Source organism: Diceros bicornis, chromosome 28 (assembly GCF_020826845.1).
Source record: "Diceros bicornis minor isolate mBicDic1 chromosome 28, mDicBic1.mat.cur, whole genome shotgun sequence".
Lineage (NCBI taxonomy): Eukaryota > Metazoa > Chordata > Mammalia > Perissodactyla > Rhinocerotidae > Diceros > Diceros bicornis.
Genome location: NC_080767.1, coordinates 39873551 through 39899166, shown reverse-complemented (window position 1 = coordinate 39899166; position 25616 = coordinate 39873551). Strand labels below are relative to the sequence as shown.

At 46.3% G+C, this 25616-nt stretch overlaps 1 protein-coding gene across 7 annotated transcripts in view; it reads left to right on the top strand.

Annotated features, from left to right (window-relative positions):
- AK8 (adenylate kinase 8) overlaps positions 1-25616 on the top strand; it is a 124529-nt gene that overhangs the window by 39149 nt on the left and 59764 nt on the right. For 6 of the 7 annotated variants that reach the window (XM_058524379.1, XM_058524378.1, XM_058524380.1 and 3 more), the window contains 5 exons: positions 1865-1946; positions 2533-2604; positions 3251-3451; positions 6744-6875; positions 13795-13884. In XM_058524379.1, coding sequence (XP_058380362.1) covers positions 1865-1946; positions 2533-2604; positions 3251-3451; positions 6744-6875; positions 13795-13884 — 577 coding nt within the window. The remainder of the gene's footprint in view (positions 1-1864; positions 1947-2532; positions 2605-3250; positions 3452-6743; positions 6876-13794; positions 13885-25616) is intronic. The other variant, XM_058524381.1, reaches the window with a different exon arrangement.

Sequence of the window (25616 nt, the reverse complement as noted above, 5' to 3'; positions counted from 1 at the left end):
TAGACTGTGATAAAAAGTGACATCCAGTGGGGAAAGGATGGGCTGCTTCAAAGATGACGTTGGGCTAGTTGGTGAGCCACAAGGAAGCAAGCTAGATCACAGCCTCATATCATTTTCGAAACAAAATGTGGCTCTATTACCTGTTTACATGTAAAGAGTAAAACCGTAAGAGAACACCGTTTAAATGCAAGTGAATATTTATCAGCTTTTGCAGTGGGGAAGCCCTTTTTATGCATCCACACAACGCCAGAATCCAAAGAGGACAGACAGCACTGATTGATTTCGCCAAAACTCCAGTGTTAGAAACAGCCTCTGACACAAAATTAAGAGGCCAAAGACAAACTGTGGAAAACGTTGGCAACATTGTTTGCCTCAAAGGGTCTGTGGTAGTGTTTGCCAAATAGGCTAATGTTCTTATTATGTAAAGAGTTTTCATAAATAAATAAAATGATACAGCCCCAAGGGGAAAGTGGATAGATAGTATGAATGAACATTTTGAAAAAGAAAAAAATTCAAATAGCCAATAAACATATGGAAAAAATATTGGCCCTCACTATTGATCAAAGAAACGTAAATTCAAACAGCAATGGTATACTCTTTTGCTGGACAGATTTTCCCCCATGATAATGCCTGATGTTGACAAAGATGCAGGGAAACAGGTGACCTGCCATTGCATTTATAAACTGGCCCGGCAGTTTTGTAGAGGGATGTGGCAAAATGTATCAAAAGTCACAAAAGAAGGTATCACCTTTTAGAAATTTATCTCCGGGATATTCTATGTGCATCAAGATGTATTTGCAGTGTTTTTTTATAATGGTGAAAAACTGGAATGAAACTAAATGAGCAACAATATAGGATTCATTAACATTCGGCAGGTCAATTCACTCAATGCCTGGCAGCTATGAAAACTTACAGGAAAGGAGTATTTTGTGACGTGGGAAGATGTTCATGAAATGTTTTTGCTAAATGAAAAGAACAGACTACAAAAGAGTATGTACAGTGTGATTCCTTTTTGTTTCTACCAGGAAAAAAGATATCTGGATGTGAAGCTGGAAGGAGATATATCAAAATGTTAATAGTGGCTAGTATGGTTCAGTGGTGTTACTAGTGACTTGCACTATTATTTCAGCTTTTCAGTATTTTACACATAGTGTATGATTGTGTATTACTTTCACAGTTGGACTTAAAGAGTTAATAAAAATAAATCTAAACCAATTCCCTAGCTGTACCAAGAAGAGGCTGATGTCTGAAGGATTTCAGCCCTATAACAAGTTTGCTACAGAACAGAAACTTGAACTCAGGTCTCTTAATGCTTCGTTTGGGGCTTGTTCTTAAGAAAAGTGGAATTTTGTTTTGACAGCAGTGGTTCCTTGTCCCAAGAACCTCATATCTGAGAAACTCTCTTTAGGTAATAATTGAAAATGTGGAGAGAGCCATATGCACAAAGATGTTCCTCATGGTGTTGTTTATGATAATGCGAATTGTTAGCAGTTGAAATGTTCAGTCATGGGGCGTGGTTAAGTATCTGTGGCATGCTCCCTTGGTGGAACGTTGTATAGCCGTTGAAAATGGTGGCAATGAAGAGGTGCCGATATGAAAAAGTGCTGTGGTAGCTAGAACGTGATGGAAAAAATCAGGACATAAAATACATGTGTTATGATTATAATTACATACGTAAGATTCAGAAGGGAATAGAATAGGAGAGTAGTTGTTAAGTAAGGGTCATGTGGCTATCCGAAACATTGATTTTCTTTTGTCTTAAAAGTTTCAGGCTTTCTATTAAGCCCTTATATTCCTTTTATAATAATTCTAAAAAATCTTAAAAGTAAAAATAGATGAGCACCTTTCCAAATTCTTTGCCTAGGGCTGGATCCTGGATGGCATCCCTGAATCTCGGGAGCAGGCTCTGATGATCCAGACCCTCGGGATCACCCCCAGACACGTCAGTGAGTAGCCCCTGTGGGCCCTCCCACTAGAGCTATAGTCCCCAGACCCCATGAGTGAGCACCTTGCTCTGTATCCAGCTCCCCAGTGCCCACCCTCAGCCCAGGCACCATCTGAGAGGGGGCTTTGATGGGCCTATGACGCAGCAGGAAAGAGGAGGATGGCGTGATCAAAGTTTTCATAAAGCTAAATGCATTTGGGGATTGTTTTTAGAAAAGTGGGGTTTCGTTTTGACCTTAGTGGTTCTTTGTTCCAGAAATCCCAAGTCAGACACTCTCTTTAGGAAATAGTCCCAAATGTGGCAAAAGCATCATGCACAAGGATGTTCCTCATGGCATTATTTATGATAGTGAAAATTGTTAGCAGTTGAAACGTTCAAGTATGGCCTGTCCTTTGTCCTGAGACTGTGGCCTTTATGTTTTGGTGCTGAGAAGACCTTTCTTTTAAGGGATTCTTGGGGATGGGAGATGGTGGTTGTTTTAATGTCATTATACAGCAAAAGAAACATGAGTTATTGGTTTATGAGGTTCCAGTGTCTGGAATCCGCTGCCCAGCATGCCTGGTTTTGCCCTTTTCTTCTCTACCCAGTCGTGCTGAGTGCTCCAGACACAGTCCTGATTGAGAGAAACTTGGGGAAGAGAGTCGACCCTCAAACTGGAGGTACGGTTATCTCCACTCCCCATCACCCCACCCATCATTTACTGAGCACTTACCTCACTCTGCTCTGGGCACCTGCAGAGGGGTACGTGAGAGGTTGCACAGGCAAGCGCAGGGTCAAATGCCACAGGCCGAGCTCTCTTTATGTTGAGCTGGGTCTTGAATACCAGGCGGTTCAGCAGGGGGGCCAGGTGCCCTTGACCTCCAGGCTCAGGCTTTGGTGGCAGATAGATCTGGATTTGGGGATCCTGACTCTGCCCCTTTCCAGCTGTGTGACATGGGACAAGTTGCCCAACATCTCCAAGACTTGGTTTTCTCCTCTGTACATGGGGAGGAAAATACTGAGACCTACCTTATGATCTGATTGCTGGGAGGATGAAACGAGAGTCTGCAGGTGGGTCCTATCAGAGCCCCTGGCACTGAGTAAGCGCTCGGATCGTCACAGCTGCCTTTCCCGCTGTGCTGAGTAGTGTCATCATTTTCTTGTTGTTAACAGTAATGGAAGAGCCAGCCCAGAGCCGGAGCGCAGCCTGCACCGCTGGGGATTCGCAGGCTCTGGCCTCCAGGACGGCAAGCTCCTAGCCAGATGCAGTGGCGTCCTTGGCAGCCACTGGGCAGTGACTGTAACTGCATCCCTCTCTCCTTGCAGAGATTTATCATACCACCTTTGACTGGCCCCCTGAGCCTGAAATCCAGAACCGACTGATGGTGCCAGGGGGCATCTCGGAGCTGGAGACAGCAGGGAAACTGCTGGAGTATCACAGGAACATCGTCAGGATCCTCCCCTCGTACTCCAAAATCCTGAAAGTCATCAGTGCTGACCAGCCGTGCATGGATGTCTTTTACCAGGGTAAACACAAACGGGCAGCAGGTTCACCGTGCGCCTCGACCCTCCTCACCCCAATGTCTGTTCATCTGCCGGTAGCCAGCGTCCAGGATGTGCTTGCGACCCTGGAGTCAAGTCATGGTCCCTGCCCAGAAACAAGTGTGGGGTCCCTGAGAGTGGCGCACTTGGGGAACCTGGGCTAATGTCCTACACTCCTGCGTGGTCAGCAGATTTGACAGTGGTGGGGTGGGGCGAGGAGAGGCGAGGGGCGGGGTGGCAGGGACTTGGTTCTGCCCTGACAGTGAGGGAGAAAGAAGAGAAAATTTATAAAGTTTAAAACAAACAAGCCCCAGCACCACCACCAAAAAAAACAAAAAAGGCAACATAACTCAGGTGTTGTGAATCCATGTAGAGCAGGGATAAGCAGCCAGACACTCGGCACTGCACTGCCGTCTGAAGCAATAACACGTGTCCACAGCAGCTTCCCAGAAACCGCTGAAGCAGGCGTGTGTGTGTGTGTGTGTGGTGACGATGACGACTGAGCCCCGAGACTTTGGAGCCAGCTGACCTGTGTTCAAATCTCAGCCCCACCACACATCCGCTGTGCAGTCTTAGGCAACCCTCCTAAGCCCTCTGAGCCTCAGTTTTGTCATCCTTAAAGTGGAAACAAAAATCCTGCCTTCCTCACAGGCTTACATGGGATTCTGCAAATCATGTGTCCGCAGCTGCGAGCCCAGGAGCAGGTGCAGAGAAACGGCTCAATAAACGTCAGACGCTATTGTTGTCGTCATGATTCCGCATGCTGTCCAAAAAGGCCAGGGAAAGTTAGAATAATTCTCTCCTGAAGCAGCTGAATTATAATTTCTTTAGGTCTCACTGAGCTTCGGTTGTCTCCAAGGCTAGTGTTCCCGTTCCATGCAATGCTAGGTAAATGACACAATAAAATATCACCGCAGGTATTGAAGACGCTCGACAGTTTACAATGGCCTTTCTTGGTATATTCTCTCCAATCTCTTCAAGAAAAGTTTGGTTTTGGTGGGATGTGGTTCTGAGCTCCCTGCACGGGCCCCCGCCAGCCCCCACCTGCTCGTGGGCTTGTTGCGTGAGTGGCTTTGTGTTGCTGAGAGCCCGGAAATGGCACGGCCTCACTCTCCAAAGGGGGTCAGCCAGCCACCAGGTGGATGTCTAGAAACTGATGCTATTTTAAAAAATGCCAGGCTCGGGGATGGCTTATAATTTTCCAGTGATTTTGCATCTTGGAAGGGTCTTTAGTAGCAAATGCTGTGCTCTGCAGATAAACAACCACAACATTTATCTTATGCCATGATTCTGAATTTACACATTAATTACTTCCAAATTACTTAATTAAATTTAAAAGTTCATATGATTGTTCATAAAGAATTCATGCCTGGAATTGTAAATAAAAATGTGAGTGTCTGAATATTAATTATTATTAATTAATAATGCAGAGAGATAAATTGAAAATTGGAATGCAAAATTCTCTCTGTGTTGTTTTTTAAATCTCTCTGCAGTGCATCCAGCAACCACATATTTTTAAAAAGAATAATTAGATGTTGAGACTGTCTGGGGGATCATTACTTCTAATTAACTTAGTTACTTACTGTAAATTAGGCGTCATTTGTAAGCAGGCTGCTTTGCCTGTAGTATTTGTGCTCTTCAGATGTGCCAGAGCATGGAAGGTCTGAGGATAAAGAGAACCGTGCCTGAACTGCTTTCTCCGGGTTATTCTTACTGGTGGAAAAGGTTACCCAGGGCAGTGGGTTTGGGAGAGTTGCCCCAGCCCTGCCAGCTCTCTGTAAAATGGGGACGAGAATACATCCCTCATGGGACTGTTGCACCGATCAAATAAGATAACGCCTATGGAGTATTTAGCTTAGCAGTTAATACATGCTAGTGATGATGGTAATGATGAGCTTCACAACCTTGAAGTCAGTCGATTCACTTACTGTGCCTTTAGTTCTAAACTGAGGGGGATTATAGTTTCTCTAATGATCCTTCCAATTAAACAGTCCTATAAAAATTCAAGAGTTCAAAATCTGCACAATGATCATAGCCCAGGGGTTCTCAATTTTGTCGTGTCCCCCCGCCCCCGACTCCGGGACATTGGGCAATGTCTGGAGACATTTGTGGTTGTCACAACTTGGGAGCGTGCTGCTGGCACCTGGTGGGTAGATGTCAAGGATGTGCCCAAAATTGCCAGAGTGCAAGGTTGGCAAACCCTGCCGCACCTGTCGACGGTTTCGGCGAGGCCCGGTTCCTGAAGGCAGCGTGTTGGCTCAGCCCCCAGCCCAGGGAGGAATCCATCCGAAGGCAGAAAGGTGTCACCGGGCTGCCCACGGCTGACCTTGCACAGGATGGTCTGAGTCCTTGGCAGGAGGCAGGCCTGGGGAGGGAGACCCCGTTTTGATGCGAGCGGCTGGGGATCTGGGCCTCAGCCGGCGGGCAGCTCCTCTTGTCACGTGCTGACTGGCTGACCTTCCACGGCCCCCTCAGTCAGCTCGCACACTTCCTCGTCTGGGCTCGGGTGGGGGTGACCTGGTTTGATGTTCAGTAGATTTTGGCATCCCGTGCCCCCCACGGTGCGGTCACCTCAGTGTTAGAGATGCTCACTCCTGTCTCCGCACCTCTTTGTTCATCACATGCCTGGGGCACACTACAGGCCTGCCCGTGCGGCTGCATCCACCCGCTCCCAGGACCTATTTGATCACTGCCTCTTTGGAGACTCGAAACAAAGTTGGTGTCACCGGAGTGCCACTGCAAATTATTCTCCACCAATTCCTGAGTCCTTTAGAAGTCCCTGCGTGCTAGGCCTCCGCGTGGCCTGATGCATTTATCAAAGCCTGCATCTGACACTAGGAGACTGGCCCAGTCCCGGGGCTTCAGGTTAGGGGCTCACCCCAGACTCAATGTGGAAACATCTCAACCCAATAGTGTGCATCCTGTGTCCTGGGACCAGCCCCCCAACAACACCCAGCCCCGCTTCAGCCAGGAGGGAGCACGTGCCGCACTCGCTGTGTTTAGAGGAATTCCAGGGTGGTGCTCAGAGGGCGGCTTCTGTGGATTCATTGCCCTCTCCTCACCTTGGTGCCCAGGCCTGAAGCATAATTCCTTCCCCCGCAGCTTCGGCCTGTGGCCACTCGGCTGACGCACAGAGGGTTTCCATGGTGCTATAAAAGAGAGAAATAATTACTGCCCAAGAGAGCTTGGGCCCAAAAGAGCCCAAGCACAGGTGTTGTAAGCTGGTTTCCCTTTCTTTAGGACCTGGCTTTATTATTCTCACATCCTTTCTTTCCAGCTCTGACCTATGTCCAAACCAACCGTCGATCTAATGCCCCGTTCACCCCGAGGGTGCTGCTTTGCGGGCCTGTGGGCAGTGGGAAGAGTCTGCAGGCTGCTCTCCTGGCCCAGAAATACGGCCTCGTCAACGGTGAGTGCCCCGGCAGCCACCCTGCTTCCAGAGCCTTCCCCTGTCTGCTGCCCTCTCAAGCTTTCCCGTTTTATGGGGTGGTGAGAAGGAGACCAGTATCACTTCTCTTTCTTGCTCTCTGCTCTGAACCATTTTCAGTTAGTCCATCTTTGCAGGGATAAGGATTTCTCCTCCCGAAGAATATTGCCATGAAAACATTAACCAATAAAAACATGTCCACAGCCCAAAGAGCCGGAACAATTTCTAGTCATCATTTTTTATATCCTTTGGAGCAGTGGTTTTTCTGTGCTGTGCACCAGAGGAGCTTCGTCCAGCCCCTGCAGTCTCCCATGAAACTGCAGCTCTCGCATAATATGGATCTGCTGTTTATTTATTTTCTGTGGTCTCGTTTGGCTCCCCAACCCAGGTCAGCGTGTTTACAGGCAAACAATTTCTGAACCAGAGGAAGACTTCTCGCTCAGCACAGTTTCAATAAATATTTTACCAGGAGGAGAGAAAATATTGAAATCAGTTCTCTAGGTCTTTCCCGGGGTGGTCCCAGGCGGTCTCGGATGCCAGCCTGCCTTCAGGAGGATAAAGGGCTAGAAAGGAGGAGGAAGCTGTAGCAGACACGCAGGGCGGCTGGAGGGAGTGCAAGGCACTGCCCCCCCAGTGTTCCACAAGCCTGAATAACCTCTATTTACCAAGAAAATACAAGACCTGTACCCCTAAATATAGAAATATGCATATATATATATCGCCAAATTATACATACACACCATGCAGATATATGTGTATCCACACACATACACACACACAAATATGTATATATATACCACCCCAGAAGGATGAAACTTTGAATAAAAATGCTTTTCAGTTAGTTCTCCTCCAACTTAAAATTCCAAAGCCACTGAGACAAGCCAGGAATCAATGACAAAACTCATACCCACTAAATGACGATAGAGAACCGAGCAATTATTCTAATTCATATGAAAGAATACTAATAGTAGTATTGGTGTTTTAATAAAAATACTCAATAGTGGTATTCTGACTTGATTAGTATGGAAAAATAGTCTGGACGCTTTTGGATAAAAAAATGATTTTGCTTGCATCACTGTTTTTTTTTTAAATAATGGAACTTTTCAGATAATTTCTTCTCTTTTTGATTTTCCCTCTTAAGAGTATTATGAGACTGAATTTTGGGTGGCTTCTTTGTTAAGAACGAGCAGCAGTCTACTTGCAGCTGCACCCATGTTTGTTTAAGTGTCTGCACCGACTGTTATGTGAAGGGACGTGAAGAGTTATAGTGAGAAGCGCCTTAATGGCAGAGGGAGGGTCCGAAAAATACAGCAGCAATACCTTAATATAGCTCAGGGCTTTATTTAACTAATTGTCACTGTGCCATTGTTTATGCAGACAGTTTCATTCAAGAAAAATATTTTTTAATTTAAATTGTTTTCAGTACACCAATCATGAAGAAATAAAATTACCAGCCTAGATATTTCCAAAAATGAAAATAGAAAAGCTCATCATGGTTTTTGCTTTGTAACAAAAGAGCCATTTGGGGGCTCTTTTTGATAATTGAGCATTTGGAGACTAACTCAGAAAGTTCACATTTCTCAAAGGTGTTCTTGATAAATACAAGACATCATGAGAATTCAGTAAACTGATTTAAGGGACCTGCTGTTGGCAGAGGCAAGCACTGCGCTGTCTGTTGAAGTGTCTCTGCAGAGGCCTGTCTGCACCCAGAACTGCCTGCCTCCATTGCCGTTGCCTGGCTTGGTTCTCATCTCCACGTTAGGAACCTTTAAGTCGTGGGAAAACATCTCCAAACAAACAACCCAACATTCACTCCAACAAGGTTGATTGAAAGACTGCCGTTTACAGTTGGTAGGAATATAAACGGGCACAATTCTTTGAAAGATAAAAGCCACTATTGATTGAAAAGCTAACTTTGCAAATTCTTTGGCCCAATGACTTTATACTCCCAAGATTTTATTCTACTGAAACACTCAGATACTCAACAAGAGATGCGAAGGATGCATAATGAAAAATAGAGGCAACCCCAAACTCAGTTCGTAAGAGGATTAGTTAAGTGACGGTAAACCCATATAGTGGAGTCATAGGCAGCTATTTTAAAGAAACCTGTAAATTAACTTGATGTCCGTGATGTGTTGTTAAATGGGGGAGGGGTGGAAAGCAAGTCACTCAGCAGTGTTCACAGGATCATCTCATTTTTGTTTAAAAAAGTGTGTCAGTCTATGCTCAGAAAAAATCTGAAAGAACCTCAATACACCAAACTGGTTATCTCTGTAGAGTGGTGTATTATACAATTCTGATTTTTTTTTTTTTTTTGCAATAAGCGTGAATTTTCTAACCAGAAACAACCATGAAGAATTTTATTAAAATGTTATTAATATTACTCATTGAGTACCTACTTCATTGGGTACACAGATAGGGCAAATGTAGAAAAAATAAGAAAGGAACTTAAGGGTCCAGGTGGTCACTGCCAGGCAGGGAGAGAGGGGTGAGCAAAGTGAGGCAGGGCAGATCCCAGGACAGTCCCAGGTCTGCTTGTGTCTAAAGCCTGGGTGCTTTGAGCCTTTGGGAGAGGAGCCCATTACAGTATTCTCTTCAAAGGATATTGTAGAGTGAAGTGGTTGTAGGCAGGGTTTAAACTGTTCTTTCTTAATATAAGCACTTAACTTAATGTATTTTCCTCTAAACACCTTTTTAGCTGCATCTCACAAAATTTTAATACATTGTGTTTTATCATTCAGTTCAAACTATTTTCTAATCTCCCTTATGGTTTCTTTTTTGACTCATGTATTATTTAGACTCATGAACAATTGCTTATTTCAAAATATTTGGAAATTTTCCAGATTTTTTTTTTGTTATTGATTTCTAACTTAATTCTATTGTGATCAAAGAACATACCATATATGATTTTAATCCTTTTAAATGTATTGATACTTTTTTATGGCCCAGCATATGGTCTATAGTGATGAATTTCATGTGTACTTGAAAAGAATATGTATTCTGGCGTTGTTGGATATAGTGCTCTATAAATGTCAAATAGGACGTCAAATGTTTGATAGTGTTGTTCAAATCTTCTATGTCTTTAATGATTTCTGTCTACTTATTATTTCAGTTCCTGAGAAGTGTGTTAAAATCTCCGGCTGTAATTGTGGATTTGTCTATTTCTCTGCCAGTCTTTGCTTCCTGTAATTTGAAGCTATGTTGTTAAGTGCATATACGCTAAGGATTGTTATGTCTTCTTGATGAAATGACTCTTTTATCATTAGGAAATATTCCTCTGCCTCTCCAGTAATACTCATTTTCTTTAAGTCTATTTGTCTGATATTAATATAGCTGCTCTAACTTTGTTATGATTAGTGTCTGTATGGCATATCTTCTGTCCTTTTTCTTTTAAACTCTCTGTCTTATATTCTAAATATGTGTCTTATAGACATTTAGTTGGGTCTTGCTGTTTTAAAAATCCAGCCTAACATTTTCTGCCTTTTAATTTAAGTGTATAGTCCATTTCCATTTAAAGGAATTTTATATGGTTGATTTCAAGTCTACCATCCTGATTTTTTGTCTTCTATTTGTGTTATCCGTTCTTTGTTCCTCTTTTCCTGCCAACTTTTGGACAAACCAAATATTTTTTAGTAATCCATTTTATTTTCTCTATTGCCTTATAAGCAATATCTCTGCTTTATTTTGTTAGAGATTGCTCTGGGGATTAAATATGCATCCTTTACTTACCCTGGTCTATGTTGAATTAATATTATGCGTCTTCGTATATGACATACGAGCCTTGCAGAGTGTATTTCCGTTTCCCTTGCTCCTGGCCTTTGTGCTGTTGTTGTTGTACATGTCACTCCTACATCTGTTGTAAACCCTACAATACATTGTAATTACTTTTGCTTTAAACAGTCATTTGTCTTTTTTTAAAGAGTCAAGAAATGAGAGGGGAAAGGCTTTTATGTATACCCACGTGTCAACACTCTTCACTCCTGTGTTTAAAACTAAGTTTCCATCTGGTATTTTCTCTCAGCCTAAAGAACTTCCTTTAACATTTCTTGTAGTGCAAGTCTGCTGGTGACAAATTCTCTTAGCTTTCATCTGTCTGAAAGTGTCTTTATTTAACCTTCATTCTTGAAGGATGTTTTTGCTGCATATAGAAATCTATGTTGACAGTTTTTTTTCCTCTTAGCATTTTAAAGATGTGATTCCATTGTCTTATGGCTTGCATTGCTTCTGATGAGAACTCAGAGATTATTTTTACCATTGTTCCTCTCTCTATAAAGCATCCCCCCCTCCCAGCTGCTTTTACTGTTTTCTCTTTATTTTTAGTTTTCATAAACTTAACTATGGTGTATCAAGGTATGGTTTACTTTATGTTTATTCTGCTTGGATCTCAGAGATTCTTGGATCTGTGGGTTAATATTTTTCATCAAATTTTTAAAATCTCCTATTATGTTCTCAAATTTTCTCTCTCTCTCTGGAACTTCAATTACAAGTGTGCTAGATTGCTTGATATGTCCATTAGGTCCCTGAGGCTCTATTCATTCTTTCCAGTCCCACTCCCCCCTCCCCCCCACCCCCAGCTCCACTTCTCTTTGCTTCAGTTTGGATACTTTTTATTGCCTGTTTTTCTGTCTTCAGATTCACTGATTGCAGCCCATCCAGTGATTTTTTTTCCACTTAAGATATTTTATTTTCCAGTTCTAGAATTTCCATGTTTCTTTTTTATAGTTTCTGTTTCTCTGCTGAGATTCTCCAGTCTGTTCCCCCACTTTAACTACCATTTCAAGTTTTAAACATATTTATAATAGCTGTTTTAAAGTCCTCGTGTGCCAATTCTGATGTCTGTGTCATCTCTTGATCTGATACTATGGCCTGTTCTCTCTCCTTGTAGGGGTCACGTTTTCTTAGTTTTTCACATCTCAAGTACTTTTTTATTACATGCTGGACATTGTGATTTTTACAGTGTTGAGAGTCTGGATTGTGTGGTTCTGCTTTAAGAATATGGAATTAAAAAGAGTTGAGTTCTAACAGGCAGTTAAGTTACTGGAGGATCAACTTGATGCCACTGAGGCTTATTTTTAGTCTTTGTTAAGGTGGGGATAGAGTGTGCTTCCTCTAGGGCTGGTGCATCCCTACACTAAAGTGCAGCCTTGCTGGAGTCTCAGCTTGATGGGGTGTTCAGCAAGGTCTCCCACTTTGGGTGTCAGAATGCCAGCATCTCCAGCACCGTGTGACGCTCCACTCAGTTCACAGCTTCCCAGTGCCTTTTCTCTACCAGGCATTGTGGAGTCTCACCCTACACATGTGCAGCTTTGCACTGACCAAAGACTCAATGAACCCCCGTGCAGATTCCTGGAACTCCTTCTCTGCACAGCTCCCTCCTCTCCATCACCCTGTTCCACAAATCCAGCTGTCTCAGAGCCGCAGACTCCAGTCTTTGTTTCCCACTGCTCTGCTTGGCTTCCACTTCTCCTGTGCTGTGGTTTCAAAAGTGCCCGTAGGTGGAAATGGAGGGTGAATGTGGGACTCACTTTGTGTGCTTCTCTTCTCTCAAGGATCACAGCCCTGTGCTGTCTGTTGTCCAATGCCTGAAAAGAGTTGTTTCACATATTTTGTCCAGTTTTATGGCAGAAGGTAAATATGATAGCTGTTATTCCTTTCTGGCCAGAACCGGAAGCTAAGTATGGGTTTGATGTCACACTGACCTGGGTTTGAATCCCAGTGCTGCTGCTTACTGGTTCTGTGGCCTAGATCAGGTTCCTTCACCTCTTTGAGTCTCAGTTTCCTTGTCTAAAAACAGCAAGTTTTTGTGAGGACTGAATAAGACAAAGCATACTTAGCGCGGGGCTTGGCCTATAGAAAGGTCTCAGTTACCATCGGCCTTTATTATTACTTCTATTTCCCTTAGCGAGTGAAGCTGCCAGCCACCTTGGATATAATCACTTCTGTCATGTACACAGTGAATTAAATATGTTGTTATTGAGGAATAAATCTTTGCTAATGGTTGTGGTCTTAAATACTCACTTTTTCCAGTTAATTTTAGGATTGTTTTTGGTTTCTTTAATATAGAAAGACACCCTCCTGGCCTTAAAGTTAGGAAAAGCAAGACTGTGCAATTAACAACTTATGAAAATATACCTTGCACCTTCCAGCTTTGGCTATTAAGGGCTTTCATAGCCAAGAAGAGCGTAGCCTGTGTTTATTTGTTCCACACGTGTTGACTGACACCTCCTGTGTGTTGGCCATGGCTGGGATCTAGGGACACAGTGGGGCTCAGGATAGAACGGCCCTTTCTTGCGTGGACCATAGATCCAAAGGGCGTCAGCAGCTGTGGGTTGGGTAACTCCAGCATGCTGCATCAGTTATGAGTGAGTCCATTTGTTATATAAGCTGGTCCTCTCTGTGGCCCCACCATCCCATGGAAACGCCTTGCCGACTGGAAGGGCTGTGGAGACAAGCTTCCCCACCCTCCCCTGCATAATCGCAGGGTGAGCATGAGCACTCTTGTGGCACGTCACTCGGCTCCAAGCAGTTCTCCACCGAGTGTTAACCCCACACCGACCAGAGCTCCATTCAGTAATTCCTGGCGTAACGGAGGCCCTGCAGGGGCCTCTGTGATGGCAGCCTCCCTCATTATGTCTTCCACCTGCCGTCTATTTTTAATATGTTCTTTGCCAAATGCCTTCTTTTTCATTCCGCGTCTTCCTCCTCAGCTTCTTTTTTATTTCCCAATTCCTTTTTGATGTTTACTTTCACTGGGACACACACCCACACTCAGAACAGCCCTTTTATATTTTTTTCAATGACCTTTTTCTTTGCCCGCAGCAGGCAGCATTGGGGTTTCTTTTTTTCTCACTCTTCCTTCTATTTAAAATTGAACGAGTATCTTTCTGTCCCTCTCCTCCAGTCTGCTGTGGGCACCTGCTGAAAGAGGCCGTGGCAGAAAAGTCAAAATTTGGCGAGATGATCCAGCCCTTTTTTGAAAAGGACACGGCAGGTAGGCCACACTTCCTGTAACTTCCATAACCTTCCAGGCTCTGGAGAGAGAGTGCTCTGTGTGAGGCTTGCTGAGCACCTGGGGGCTCAAATTGGAGAAAACAACTGGGGAATGGAAATTGGGCTTGCTTGTAAGCAAAGGCTCTGTTTTGGTTCCGTGGTAAGGCCTCTTGGCTTCCAAGTCTGTCCCAAGTGAGGGGGGCTTATGGACGTGCTACGTTATCACTAGAGGTTTGGAATGTTTCTGTTTCTCAAGAATGTTTGCTTTCCGTAACTGATAACATTTAAAATTGAGAGCCAAGAGAGGCCACAGAGCTGCCTACATCCTTCATTATTTGGTGTACAAAAATACTGTGGGCAAATATTTCGATTTAATCAGCAGTCAGAAGCCAGAAGGTTCAGACAGCTTTGCAGACATGAGGATTGACTGGCCGTTGGTCTTCTGGGGGTTAGATACTACCTGTTGGATGGGGGAGGCTGGACCAGATCATCTTTCCAGACCCTCTCTGTGATCTGTAATCTGAAAGCATTCCCTGGCTCTGACTCCAGGAAGGGTACCTTTGAGATCATTCTAGTCCAGTTTTCTGAGTCCATAAATGAGCCACAGAGAAGAGGCTGAGCTGCCGAGGCCACAAAGCCAGTTCATGTCTGGGCTCCCCTAGGCCCTGTGTCTCTTCCCCGGGGCAGTGTATTTTCCACGTACCCATGTCTTGCTCTCTTGCGTCAAGTGCTATAGCTTCTCTGTGCCATCAGTATGAGCTTATATCAAGTCTGATGTGAACATGTACTTAGTGTGAAGAAAATCAACTCAGAAAGAAGCTGCCACTGTAATGGACAATGCATGCGTTGACTGGGACACCCTCCTGGCAGAATGCTCATTGCCTTCTGCTACCTTTTTCTGGATGGAGTAAGTTGATGAGGAAGCACATGAGGATAGGCTGCTTGCTCCTAGTCATCAGCTCAAAGAGCCCCCTGGGGATGACGTTCTGGCCTGACCCTCTCAACCCTCGTTAAGAGTTCTAGTCCCCAGGGTGAAGTTCAAGTAAGGTGGAGTCGGACACATCAGACACGATGATCTGAGTTGGGGTAGGTCAGTGAGTGAGTCTGTTCATTCCTGAGTCACTGGGGTGGCAAATAGAATGAGGTAGAAGCAGGAGGCACCAGGTGCGAGTAAAAATCAGTGCAAGCTTCAGTGCTTCTCTCTCTGGTTCAGATCCCAGAGCCACCCCCTCCAGCCATGTGGCCCTTCTCAGAGCCTGAGCTTCTCAGTGGGGAGATGGAGACAGAAATGCCTAGGTTGCAGGGTTCTCACGAGGACCGGATGTGATGTGCACGTACAGTGCCAGGGAGGCACGCTGTTATTAGAGAGTAATTGTATCAAGCAGCAGCAGTGACAGGGTACCTGACGCACACTCAAGCATCGTTGCCCTCCAACAACGCCAGCTTCCCGTTTATTGGGATTGGGGGGTGGTAATTGGTACCCTAAGGAACATTTGTTGAATAAATGAGTGTGATAACAAGTTAACAGATTTATATCATTTTAAATGTTGCTGCACAGTATTCCATTGCATGGATAATTTGTTTAATTCCCCACTAATATAGATTTATATTGTTTTAAATTTTGCTGCGTGGGATTCCATTGTACGGCCTGGATGATAGTTTGTTTAATTCTCCACTAAACAAGCATTTAGTGGTTCAGAAAGAAACACAGTGACCAACAAATGAGGCAGTGTTAACAATGGATGAATCTTGGGCAGGGATATACAGGAATTCTTTGACTCCTCTTGCAACTTTTCTGTACTTTTGAATTATTTTCAACATAAAGTTACAAAAAGTAAATATTTAGGTGGTTTCCAAATTTGCAGTCCTCCAATGATACTATAATGCGTACTCTTATACCTACACAGGTTTGTGAATACCCTTGATTATCTTAGGATAAACTGATGGACTGGGTCAAAGGTAATGCCCATTGGCAATTGTGACTCCTCATACTGTACTAAGGTGCACTCCTACCATCAGCATCCAGGAATGCTTCTGTTCTCCATTCTTCGCTGTCTCTGGGTATTGCCGGGTTATTTGTTTTCTATTGCTACTGAAACAAACGTAGTGGTTTAAAAATAACACAAATTTATCATCTTATAATTTTAGAGGTCAGAAGTCCTAAAATCAAGGTGTCAGCAAGGCTGTGTTTATTCCTGAGGCTCTGGAGAATCGTTTTCTTGCCTTTTCCAGCTTCTAGAGGCCTCTTCCTCCATGTTCCAAGTCAGCAGTGCAGCATCTTCAAATCTCTCTCTCTCTCTCTGACCACTAAAAGGAAACCCAAGGAGTCTTTTCAATGGGAGTCAAGAGGCAGAGTTGTTTTTTTGTTTTGGGTTTTTTTTTTTGGTGAATCCAAAGGAAACTGAGAACATAATTTCCAATTTCCTCTAAGGTTAGCAAGACGTGGGTAGCTTCAGTCTTCGATGCTTTGTGCTAATATTTTCCTCTACAGCCTTTAGTTTACTTAGACTGTGTAGCTTTATACTTTGGTACTTCCTACAAAATTAAAGACACAACAACAACCAATATCATATCTTTCTAACAGAAGCAATAAATTCTGTCATTTCACTAATCCTGAGCTCGCAGGGATAACAAAGAATGCATTTACATTCATAACCACTAACAGGGTCTCATTAGTGGGCTGTGGAGAAGCTGCGGAGAAAAACCAAGCGCTCGGCTCGCAGAGGAGGAACACTGGAACCACCAGGTCTGGCAGGGGCCCACTTCACCACCAGCTGAAGCAGGAAGAAAATGTAAATGATTCTCCACTGGATTGGTTTTCGAAGGGAAGGCCAGACTGAACATGGAAGCTCTGTGTAGCCAACCACAGCCTGCTTATCTCTGAACAACTGTGGGTGGCAGCCCAGCCGAGGCCCCTGCTTCTGGTATCCAGCATCGCCAGTGTCTGGGACTGAAGTGGAGGTGGACCACTGTTTGGGGTTTGGGGGTGGTAATCAACCACATCACTCCCCACACCCTGAGTTCTGAACCCATTAGGAGACAGATCCAGAGTTTGCTGGGAGCATCGGATGGAGAATGTAACAGGGATCTGAGGGCACACGTGGGCTTCCTAACATGCCCTTCAAGTCCAGGCCTGGGGATAAGCCAGTTCATGCAGAGGTGGCCTCTTACCCAATAAACGGCCACACTCTGATGTTGGGGATGGGGAGACTGGCCCCAGACCTTTCCCTAGAAGAGCCCTGACTGAGTGGAGGCAGAAGTGGGAAGGGAAGTCCTCCACACTGGAGCGAGGGCCAGCCAGTGGAGGAGGGGAGCCAAGGGACAAGACCAGTCTGATGAGTGACTCTCCTCTCTCAGGAAGAGTGAGGCAAAGGACTGGAAGGAACAGCAGAATTCATCTTCCCAGCACTGCCCCGGGATCAGAGGTCCCTCTGGAACACTCAAGCAGCGTGGCACATCCCCTAACACTTTCAACCCACTGACAGAACTTTCAGAAGAGGGAGACAGTGATTGCTCCTCTATCCTTTTAGGGGCTCATTGAGGCATCTCAGATTTCTCTCTTCAAAATTCTAGGCATGTTTCAGATATCTCTGCCCTGGGTACCAGCAGCATTCCTGGGAACACAGGACAGCACTGGGCCACCCGCCTGCATGTGTTTTCGTACCTGAAATCCAGAAGCCCACAAGGTTCAGGGAACTCAGCTAAAGGGGCAGAGATTCTTGTAAGGACACAGTGGCCTCGTCACCCTGGGGCAGAGCCCTGGCATCTCTGAACTGGCAGATGTCACTGCTGGAGCATCCTACCATGTAGCCAACCCATTGTAAAAACCCAGAGTCACCCCCGCCACACCCGCCAAAACCAGGCAGTGCCCTTCTGGGTACTGGACCTCCTCCACTGGGGCCTCTCTGCCCAGTGCTCCTGGCTGCTGGCTGACTGGGTCACACCTCCTGCCCGTCTCTCACTGGGATCCCTGCCGTTGCAGGCTCTTGCCCGCTCTCCTCACCTTGGAGCTGCAAGCCCGAGACGGGCAGTTCTGTTATTGTGGTGCATCTCGGCCACCCTCGCAGTCACCATCACCACCACCACCAGCTCAACTGAGCAGATCCAGATGTCATCTTTCCCCCCTGGAGACACTTCCTCTTATTCCCCCCTGTGGGGCCTCATGATGTTATATCCCCGTCGTGACCTCTGCAGACTTAGTTATGTTCTTTTTCTGTTCCCACAGGTGCTGCCAACACCTCCTTTTTTTGAATCAGCAGCAAAATTAATAACTGTTGTTTTCCCATCTTTCCCCATTTACTGGGCACAAGACTCCAGGGCCCCATCTTAGCTCATCCTAAATCTCTTGATCTTAGGCTCTTGGTGATGGCACTGTGGACAGAGGGTTGGGGAGATGCTTATTCTGTGCCCTAGACTTTGAAATATATAGGTCTGACCTCCTAAACTCATTCCGACTCTAGCTGCAGCGAACACAACAAATTTATTCCCTGGGGTTCTGCACGCAGCGTTCTTTATGCAGCAGCCTCCATTACAGTCAACGGGAGTTGGGGCTGCATTCGACACATGGAACCAGGCCTCAAATCATGCAGGCTTAGCTGCCGGAAAGCTCCTGTCACTTTTACGTGGGTACAAACAAGTAAAAGCCATTCTGGGCTTTTGGAAAAATAAGTTCTCGGCTGTTTACATACCATTTAAAATTAGATGGTTTGCGCCAATGGGCTCCACTGCCAATATGTACTATGGCAATGTGTGTACTGTACTTTTTCTCCCTGAAATCAGACACAGGAGCGACTAGGTCTCACCTCTGCTTAAATCATCGGTGACTCACAGGCCACCACCTCCAAATGATGTGCTCAGCTCCTTCCCTGGGGCTTCGTTCCTACCAAAGGGTCTCGTGGAAGGTGATATTTCTTAATTCCAGGGACCTAGAGCTTCCCAAGGAAAGCAGTCTTTGTTTATTGGAATGTCTGGTTCCCCAGTTTTTGCTTAATATAAAAACCAGCCCTCCTTGTCGGCCTCAACGCAGCCCATCAGAAAGAAGTCGGCACTGCTTTATTTTTAGCCTTGTCTCTGGTATTTCAGCCATAAATTATGGTCCAGTGGCTGTTGGCAGTAGAGGGAATCTGATTCCAGATTGCTGGGTCTAATTAGTGGTGCACCACCATCTCTTTGGTTCAGAAGAGTTGCCTTCTACCCCAGCTCTAGTAATTGTTTTCATTCTCGAACATTGCTTGGGCTCTCTCTGGAGATTGGCTACCCAGGGGAGATATTACAACAGCCAAAGGAGTATCTTGTCCTTGTTGGTTGAAGTCTTGCTCTGTGTGTGTGAGATGTTCATCTTGATCCATCCACATTGCACTCAGAACATGCTGGGATTGTCGGGTTGGGGGACCACCAGCAAGGGCGTGTCCCCAGCAGTGGGGTTTTTGAATTAGACTGTAGCTTTTCACATCACCTGTCTCTCCAGGGGCAGAAGGGAGAACTATGCATTCCAACACCTGCTGGCCCAGCTTGTTGGCCAAATTACAATGAGCTCCTAACTTCACCTCTATAACCAACCCCAGCAGCTAAAGCAGTTCAATTATAGGAAGGCCTAAATTCCTTGCTGCTCACACCAGACATGTACTGACTTTCAGGTGAGAAAACAGCGATTTAATTGGCATAATAACTTTCCCCTAAATGCGCAAGTCCTGATGTGTAGAAAAGATAACGTGGAAGACAGATCATTACCGAGTGTTACCTGTGCCCCTCCCGCACGCCCCATATTTCCTAAATATTTCTGTCTGGAGAAAGTCCCTCATGGCCTAATAGAACCTGAGAAGAAGTAGGAGATTTGAGGGAGATTCAAGACTCTAATTTGCACCCTTTCTGGTAATGAGACCTCACTGTAGCAAACACAGCCATCGGAACACAAACAAGCCAAACCAGCCCCAAATTGGGATGATTATGAGCGTTTTTGAGAGCCTTCCGTGAGTCCACATCCCAGGAGGCACAGATCAGAGCTCAGCTGAAGTGCTGCCTTTTTTTAGGGGGAATTAATATTCTCGTCACTAAATGCACACTAAAGATTCAACAATAGACCAGCTTTTCTCTTTTGTTAAAAACTTGCAAAGAGTTGCTGAGTTGAAAGACAAAGTAAATCCTCCCATCTGAGGAGGTAAGCGGAATGCTATTTCTTGTTTTTCGCCGTGCAGCCTTGGTGAGCTGCAAGCTGTCTTCCCGCGGAGGGGAGACCCTGAGGGACCTCTGCCCGTTTCCAGCAAGTCTTTGCATGTGGTGTGTTTGTACTAGCTGAAGACAGCGCATGACTCTCTAAATAATTTACCAGTTGATTAATAGACTCACAGGGGTATAATTAGAAGAGGGAGAGACAGTGGGTACAGTAACCGGTACAGTGCTTGGGGGAACAGGAGCCTTTATTTTTTTAAAGAAACTTTCTAGGGTGCTGGGCGTTTGAAGATAAGTTGGGAAGAGCTCAGTGCCTCTTCTCTTTTGAAGTGGAAATAGGACAGTTTGAATCCGTCGAGTTTAATTTTTCACAAGCTTTAGGGGCCCCGCAGTGCAACTCCCTTTTTATTATTGAAAAAACTCTACATTTTTCTTTCATTTTTCTGCACACACGCGCACACACACACACGCAATCACGCGGTCCAAGCAGTAAGTAATAAACACATTAATTTACCCTTTTATTCAACGTATATTTTATTCGCTTCGCCTCCCCCACATGTGTCCCCACAAGTCCCCTTGGTGCCCCCCAGCCGGAGCCCCCACTGTAGGGCTGCCTGAAGGTTGATTAATGGACACCCCTGTAATTTATGCATCTTAAAGGAACCCTCACCTCGGTCTGACAATGCTTTTGAAGTAGCTCCTTTTTTCAAGTCAAACTTTTGACTTTTCCACTGGGACTGCTACAAAGATTTCCTTATGGAAAGTAGGTAGGAGTCTCTTTCAGCCGGAGAGAAAGCCAGGGCCGAGATAGCCCAGCAGAGCAGCAGGTCTCAAAGCGCTGGTTGCATTCTAAGGGCCAGAGGGCCAGTCATCAAGAACAGTCATAGAAAGGGGTTCAGCACCCCATTTATCAACAGGTTAGTGACCCCAGAAGGTCCAGCTCCTTGTTTGTGTGTGCGTGTGTATGAGGAAGATCAGCCCTGAGCTAACATCTGTCGCCAATCCTCCTCTTTTTGCTGAGGAAGACTGGCCCTGGGCTGACATCCGTGCCCATCTTCCTCTACTCTATATGGGACGCCGCCAGCATGGCTTGGCAAGCGGTGCGTTGGTGCGCACTGGGATCCAAACCTGCGAACCCCGGGCCGCGGAAGTGGAACGCACACACTTAACCACTACGTCACCAGGCTGGCCCCTCCTCCTTGGTTTTTTAAACTGGACTTTCATCACAAAAGTGTGCATCGTCTCTCTACATTATCAAAATGACACTTTGCCAGGGCATCACCAAGAGGTCAAAAGGGTTTTTGTTCATTGGCCAGTCCAGTGGGGAAAGTGAGGCAGTGGGGGGCTCTCAGTTCATTCATGCATCTGTTCAACGAAATGTCTCTCTCCTAACCAAGAGTGGGGCTTACCACCTGGCTGTGTCACCATAGAGGGGCAGCTGCAGCTGTTTTTGCTGGATTCAGTCTTCACTGAGTGCTTATTAAGTGTCAGGCATCCAGATTACAAAATGAAATGAAACAAAACCCAGACATTTCTGGGAAGTCTAAGGTGAGCCCAGAGGTGCATGGTGTCCTTCTCACTCTGACCAGAGCTTCTGGAAGCGTTTCCCCTCCATGGGCAGCCCCAGTGGCTTCCAACCCACTCAGCTGTGAAATTGTTTGTGACAGGCTGGACCCCAAGGCCCCCGCCTCTTCTCCAGGCGAGAGGTCTCCCGGTGCAGCCGGCTGGGCGGCCCCTTTCACACCCCCCAGGCAGGTGCAGCTCGAAGCCCCTTGCCCTCTGGGAATGTCCTCAATGGGGAGCTGACACCTGCTTCTTTCTCCTTGGGCTGTGAGTGGGCCTGAGGTGTAGAGGGGGAGGCTGCCCCCAGTGACCTTCTGCAGCCCCCACACCTCAGAGAGTCACCATGTCCCTGCAACAGATCAGGGACATGAGACTTGCTGGGGTTTGTCAGCTAGAAGGCGGCCTGAGGCATCCCGCAGGGAACCTGGCACAGCTGTGGTGGACGAGGAGGGAAGTGCGGGGCCCACCCCCTTCAGCTCTGCACCTGTCTACACTGCTCTGAGTGGGAAGGTGGCAGAGGGGTGGTGGATGGAGGTGGGCATGGGGCAGAGAGGGGGAGATTGGTGGGGTGGGGGCAGAGGGACATGAGAGGTGGAGAGGGGAGGGAAGAGTGTGGAGTATAAAGGCAAGTGCCTGTTGCCACCTGTGGCATCCTGTGACATGCAGGGGAGGTGGAAGGCGAGGGAGAAACACCTTTCTCCCCCTCACCTCTCACCTCAGACCTCCTCTACCCCACCCACGATCTTGACTGCTAGAACTCTGCTCTCACTCCCCAACACCTGCCTTTTGGTCATGGTTGGGTTCCGGAGAGGTAAGATGGACCATGTCTGGAACCCCTCCCTACCCCAGTATCTCCCCTCCCAGCACCTCATGCTGTGTGTTCCTGCTCATGCTCCTTCTGCCCAGCTGACTGCTCCCCAATCCCCAGCACCAGCGTGGCTCGTAGTAGGAGCTCGGCTAATGTTTGTGAATGAATGAATGAGTGAGCACACAGCAATTGGCCCGGGACGGCATGGAGTGGCAATACCAGGCAGGCCCCCACTATGGCATCCAGGGCCTGGAAACTTCCCTCTGCTGCCTGCATTTCTCTGTGGGTGAGACCCCATTTGTCGTGGAGGAACAAAGGGGAGCTCAGGTGGTGAAGGCAGCAGCAGCCTCACGTGACGGTTTTCTAGAGGGGTGGCCAGCAGTGGTCACTCCTAGACAGTCGAGTGGCAACTACCCTTTGTTCTCTAGGATCACACCCCCTGATTGCAGTTCAGACCCTGCCACTCCCCAGCTGTGTGACCTTGGGCAGGCCACTCGGCCCCTCAGGGCTGCAGTGTCTTCAGCTGTAAGGTGAGCTTTCACAGGCTCAAAGTCACTGGTTTCTTAGGTGTAAAATGAAACTCTGCCTGTAAACTGTTCAGCACAGTGCGTGGCACAGCACAGGCCATTTATTGGTTTCTTACCGTCACCCTTGTTAATGGTAATAGTAGTTGTCATCGTCATAATTGTAGTAGCAATGGCAGCAGTAGCAGGAGCCAGTGGGTGCACACAGATGTTTCATATATGGATTTTTCTGATATTTTCTTCTTTTCCTGGGACTGCTGCCAGCTTTGTGTGCCTGGCTCTGTGGTAACCAGGAGCTGGCAAAGCCCTGGGTTGCCGTACCTCCACTTATCTAACACAGCTACCCTACGATGTAATGGCATAAGACGACGGCTATTGTGCTGTGCTCCCGGTTCCAGCAGGGTGTGGTGAGGAGGGTTTGACTCCACTCCGCGCTGACTTGGACCTTAGTTGGCTGGCTCGAACGGCTGGACTTAACTGGTTGGTTCATCTGGTGCCCCACATCTGGTTCTCTGTTCTGGTGTCAACTTGGTTCCTTGGATCTTCTCTCTGTTGTGTCTGCTGGGGCTGGTATGTCCAAGATGGATTCTTCATTCCCGTGCCTGGTGCCTGGAATGAGATGCTTGGAACAGCTGGGGCTGGTAAGATCCATCTCCACACAGACTCTTTACATGGCAGCTTGGTCTTCCTCACAGCATGGTGGCCTTGGGTTAGTTGGCCTTCTGCATGGTGGCTGGCTTCCCCTAGAACAAGCATCCCAGGGAGCCCCAGGGCAGTGGTGGTGGCTGGGGTGGAGGGTGGGGTAAGCTACGAGGCTTCTTATGACCTAGCCTCAGAAGTCCCAGAATGAGCTTCTGCCTGATTCTGTTCATCAAGTTAGTCAATAAGACCAGCCCAGACTCAAGGGGAGGGGATTAGAGCCCCCTCTCAGTGGGAGGAGTGGCCGTTGCTAATCTACCACACTAGGGTAGTGAGCATTTTGGTTTTCAGTTGAGTGTTTTGGTTTTCTTCAGGACTGGCTGCATCCTGTGACTGTGAGGCAGAACAGCCAGCCTTGTAGATCCTCAGGAGCTGGGTGATGGCATGACTTCAGACGTGCCATGTAGGGGCTTGCTGATAGTTCAGAGACCTTAGAGTCCAATTCTCAGAGGAAGAAACCCCGGTTGGGAGATAAAAGGACTCTCCCAAGGGCATGCTGTGAGTGAACTGCAGAGTGGAGGGTAGAATTCCCACTGCTCATTCCCCTGAAAGGTCGAGAGAGAGCATGGAGATTGAGCAAGTGGCCCCAGAGCCAGATTGCCTGGGTATAAACCTGGATCCCACTACCTGTTAGCCGTGTGGCCTTGGGCAAGTTACTTCCTCTCTCTGTGCCTCAGTTCCCCAATCAGTAAAATGGGGTTGTTACAAAGATTACATGAATTAATACTTGTATTAGAACACACACATGCTTACACCAGAGCTGAGCTCATAGTAGGCGCCATAACACATTGCTTGTTAAATAACTGTGCCATCGTATCTTTTCCATCCCAGAAAACCGGGCTCATGTTTGTTCCCAGTTTCCCAGTTGTTGCTGATTTTGTTCTCACAGATCGCGTGGGCATCAGCATTCTCGCTGCCCTTGAGATGTGGGGGAAAGAACTGGTTCTGAGCCCCAACTTCATTAAAATGAAAGGGAAATCGTGTTCCTTTTTGATCTGCGTGTACAGTTAATGCTAATACATTCACATGAAAACAATCCAGTCCACATGTTGCTGGCTGACCTCTTCTCGTTTTCCCGCGTACTCTCGTGTTCCCCTGAATGATATAAAAATGTGTTTTAAGATAAGAATAATTAATTATCAAATCGTTAGACAGTGTGGCCAAGTGAGCATTTTTATTAAAAGTCTTATTAATTTGCTAAGTGAAGTACCATTTATTTATAGAAGAACGTCTATTTTTAAATGGTCTTTTTTCTCATCTAAAACTTCGAGACAAACTGAAGTGTCACTGTTGAGAGCTCTGCCTCTCGCTGCAGACATGGCGATGGTGTGTGGGCACCTCTCTCTTATCTTTGCTTTTTGCCCAAGTAGATGTGGCAGAGAGGGAAGTGATAGAAAGTGGGTAGCCACTCTTCAAGGGATGAGCAGCCCAGAATATCCTCCTAATTGGATACTAGAGCCCCAGGGCTAATGTACTTTTCTGGACTTGAAAAAAAATCCTATATTAGAAAATGGTCATTTCCTGACACTGTTGTCTGCCAAGCAATTTTAAATGCTGCTGTTAAGCAATATAGATGTTAGAATATAGACTTTTGGAACCTGAAGAAGTCTTGGAAGACATCTGTTCCATCTTGTGCCTAGGAAACCCAGGCGCGCCAAGACAGGGGCTTGTCTGAGGCAAGTGACTTGAGTTTACCAAGGAGGCAAGCTATCCAGTGGGCTTGCTCCCCCATGAAGGATTGCAGGGTGCAGCCAATTCGAGCAATCAGGTTTCTCCTTATCATCTCCCTTAGAAGTTTTAGAAATGTTCTGTTTAAAATCATTTAAGTGCTCACTTGGGGCGCAGGATCCACAATCGACCAGCAGGTGGCAGTAAATAATAAACAAACAGCATCACTAAGGGATCACCCAGCCCGGGCCCCAGGTTCTGGCACTGTTGGTGCCGCAGGTCCTAAGACACTCCTGATTTCCG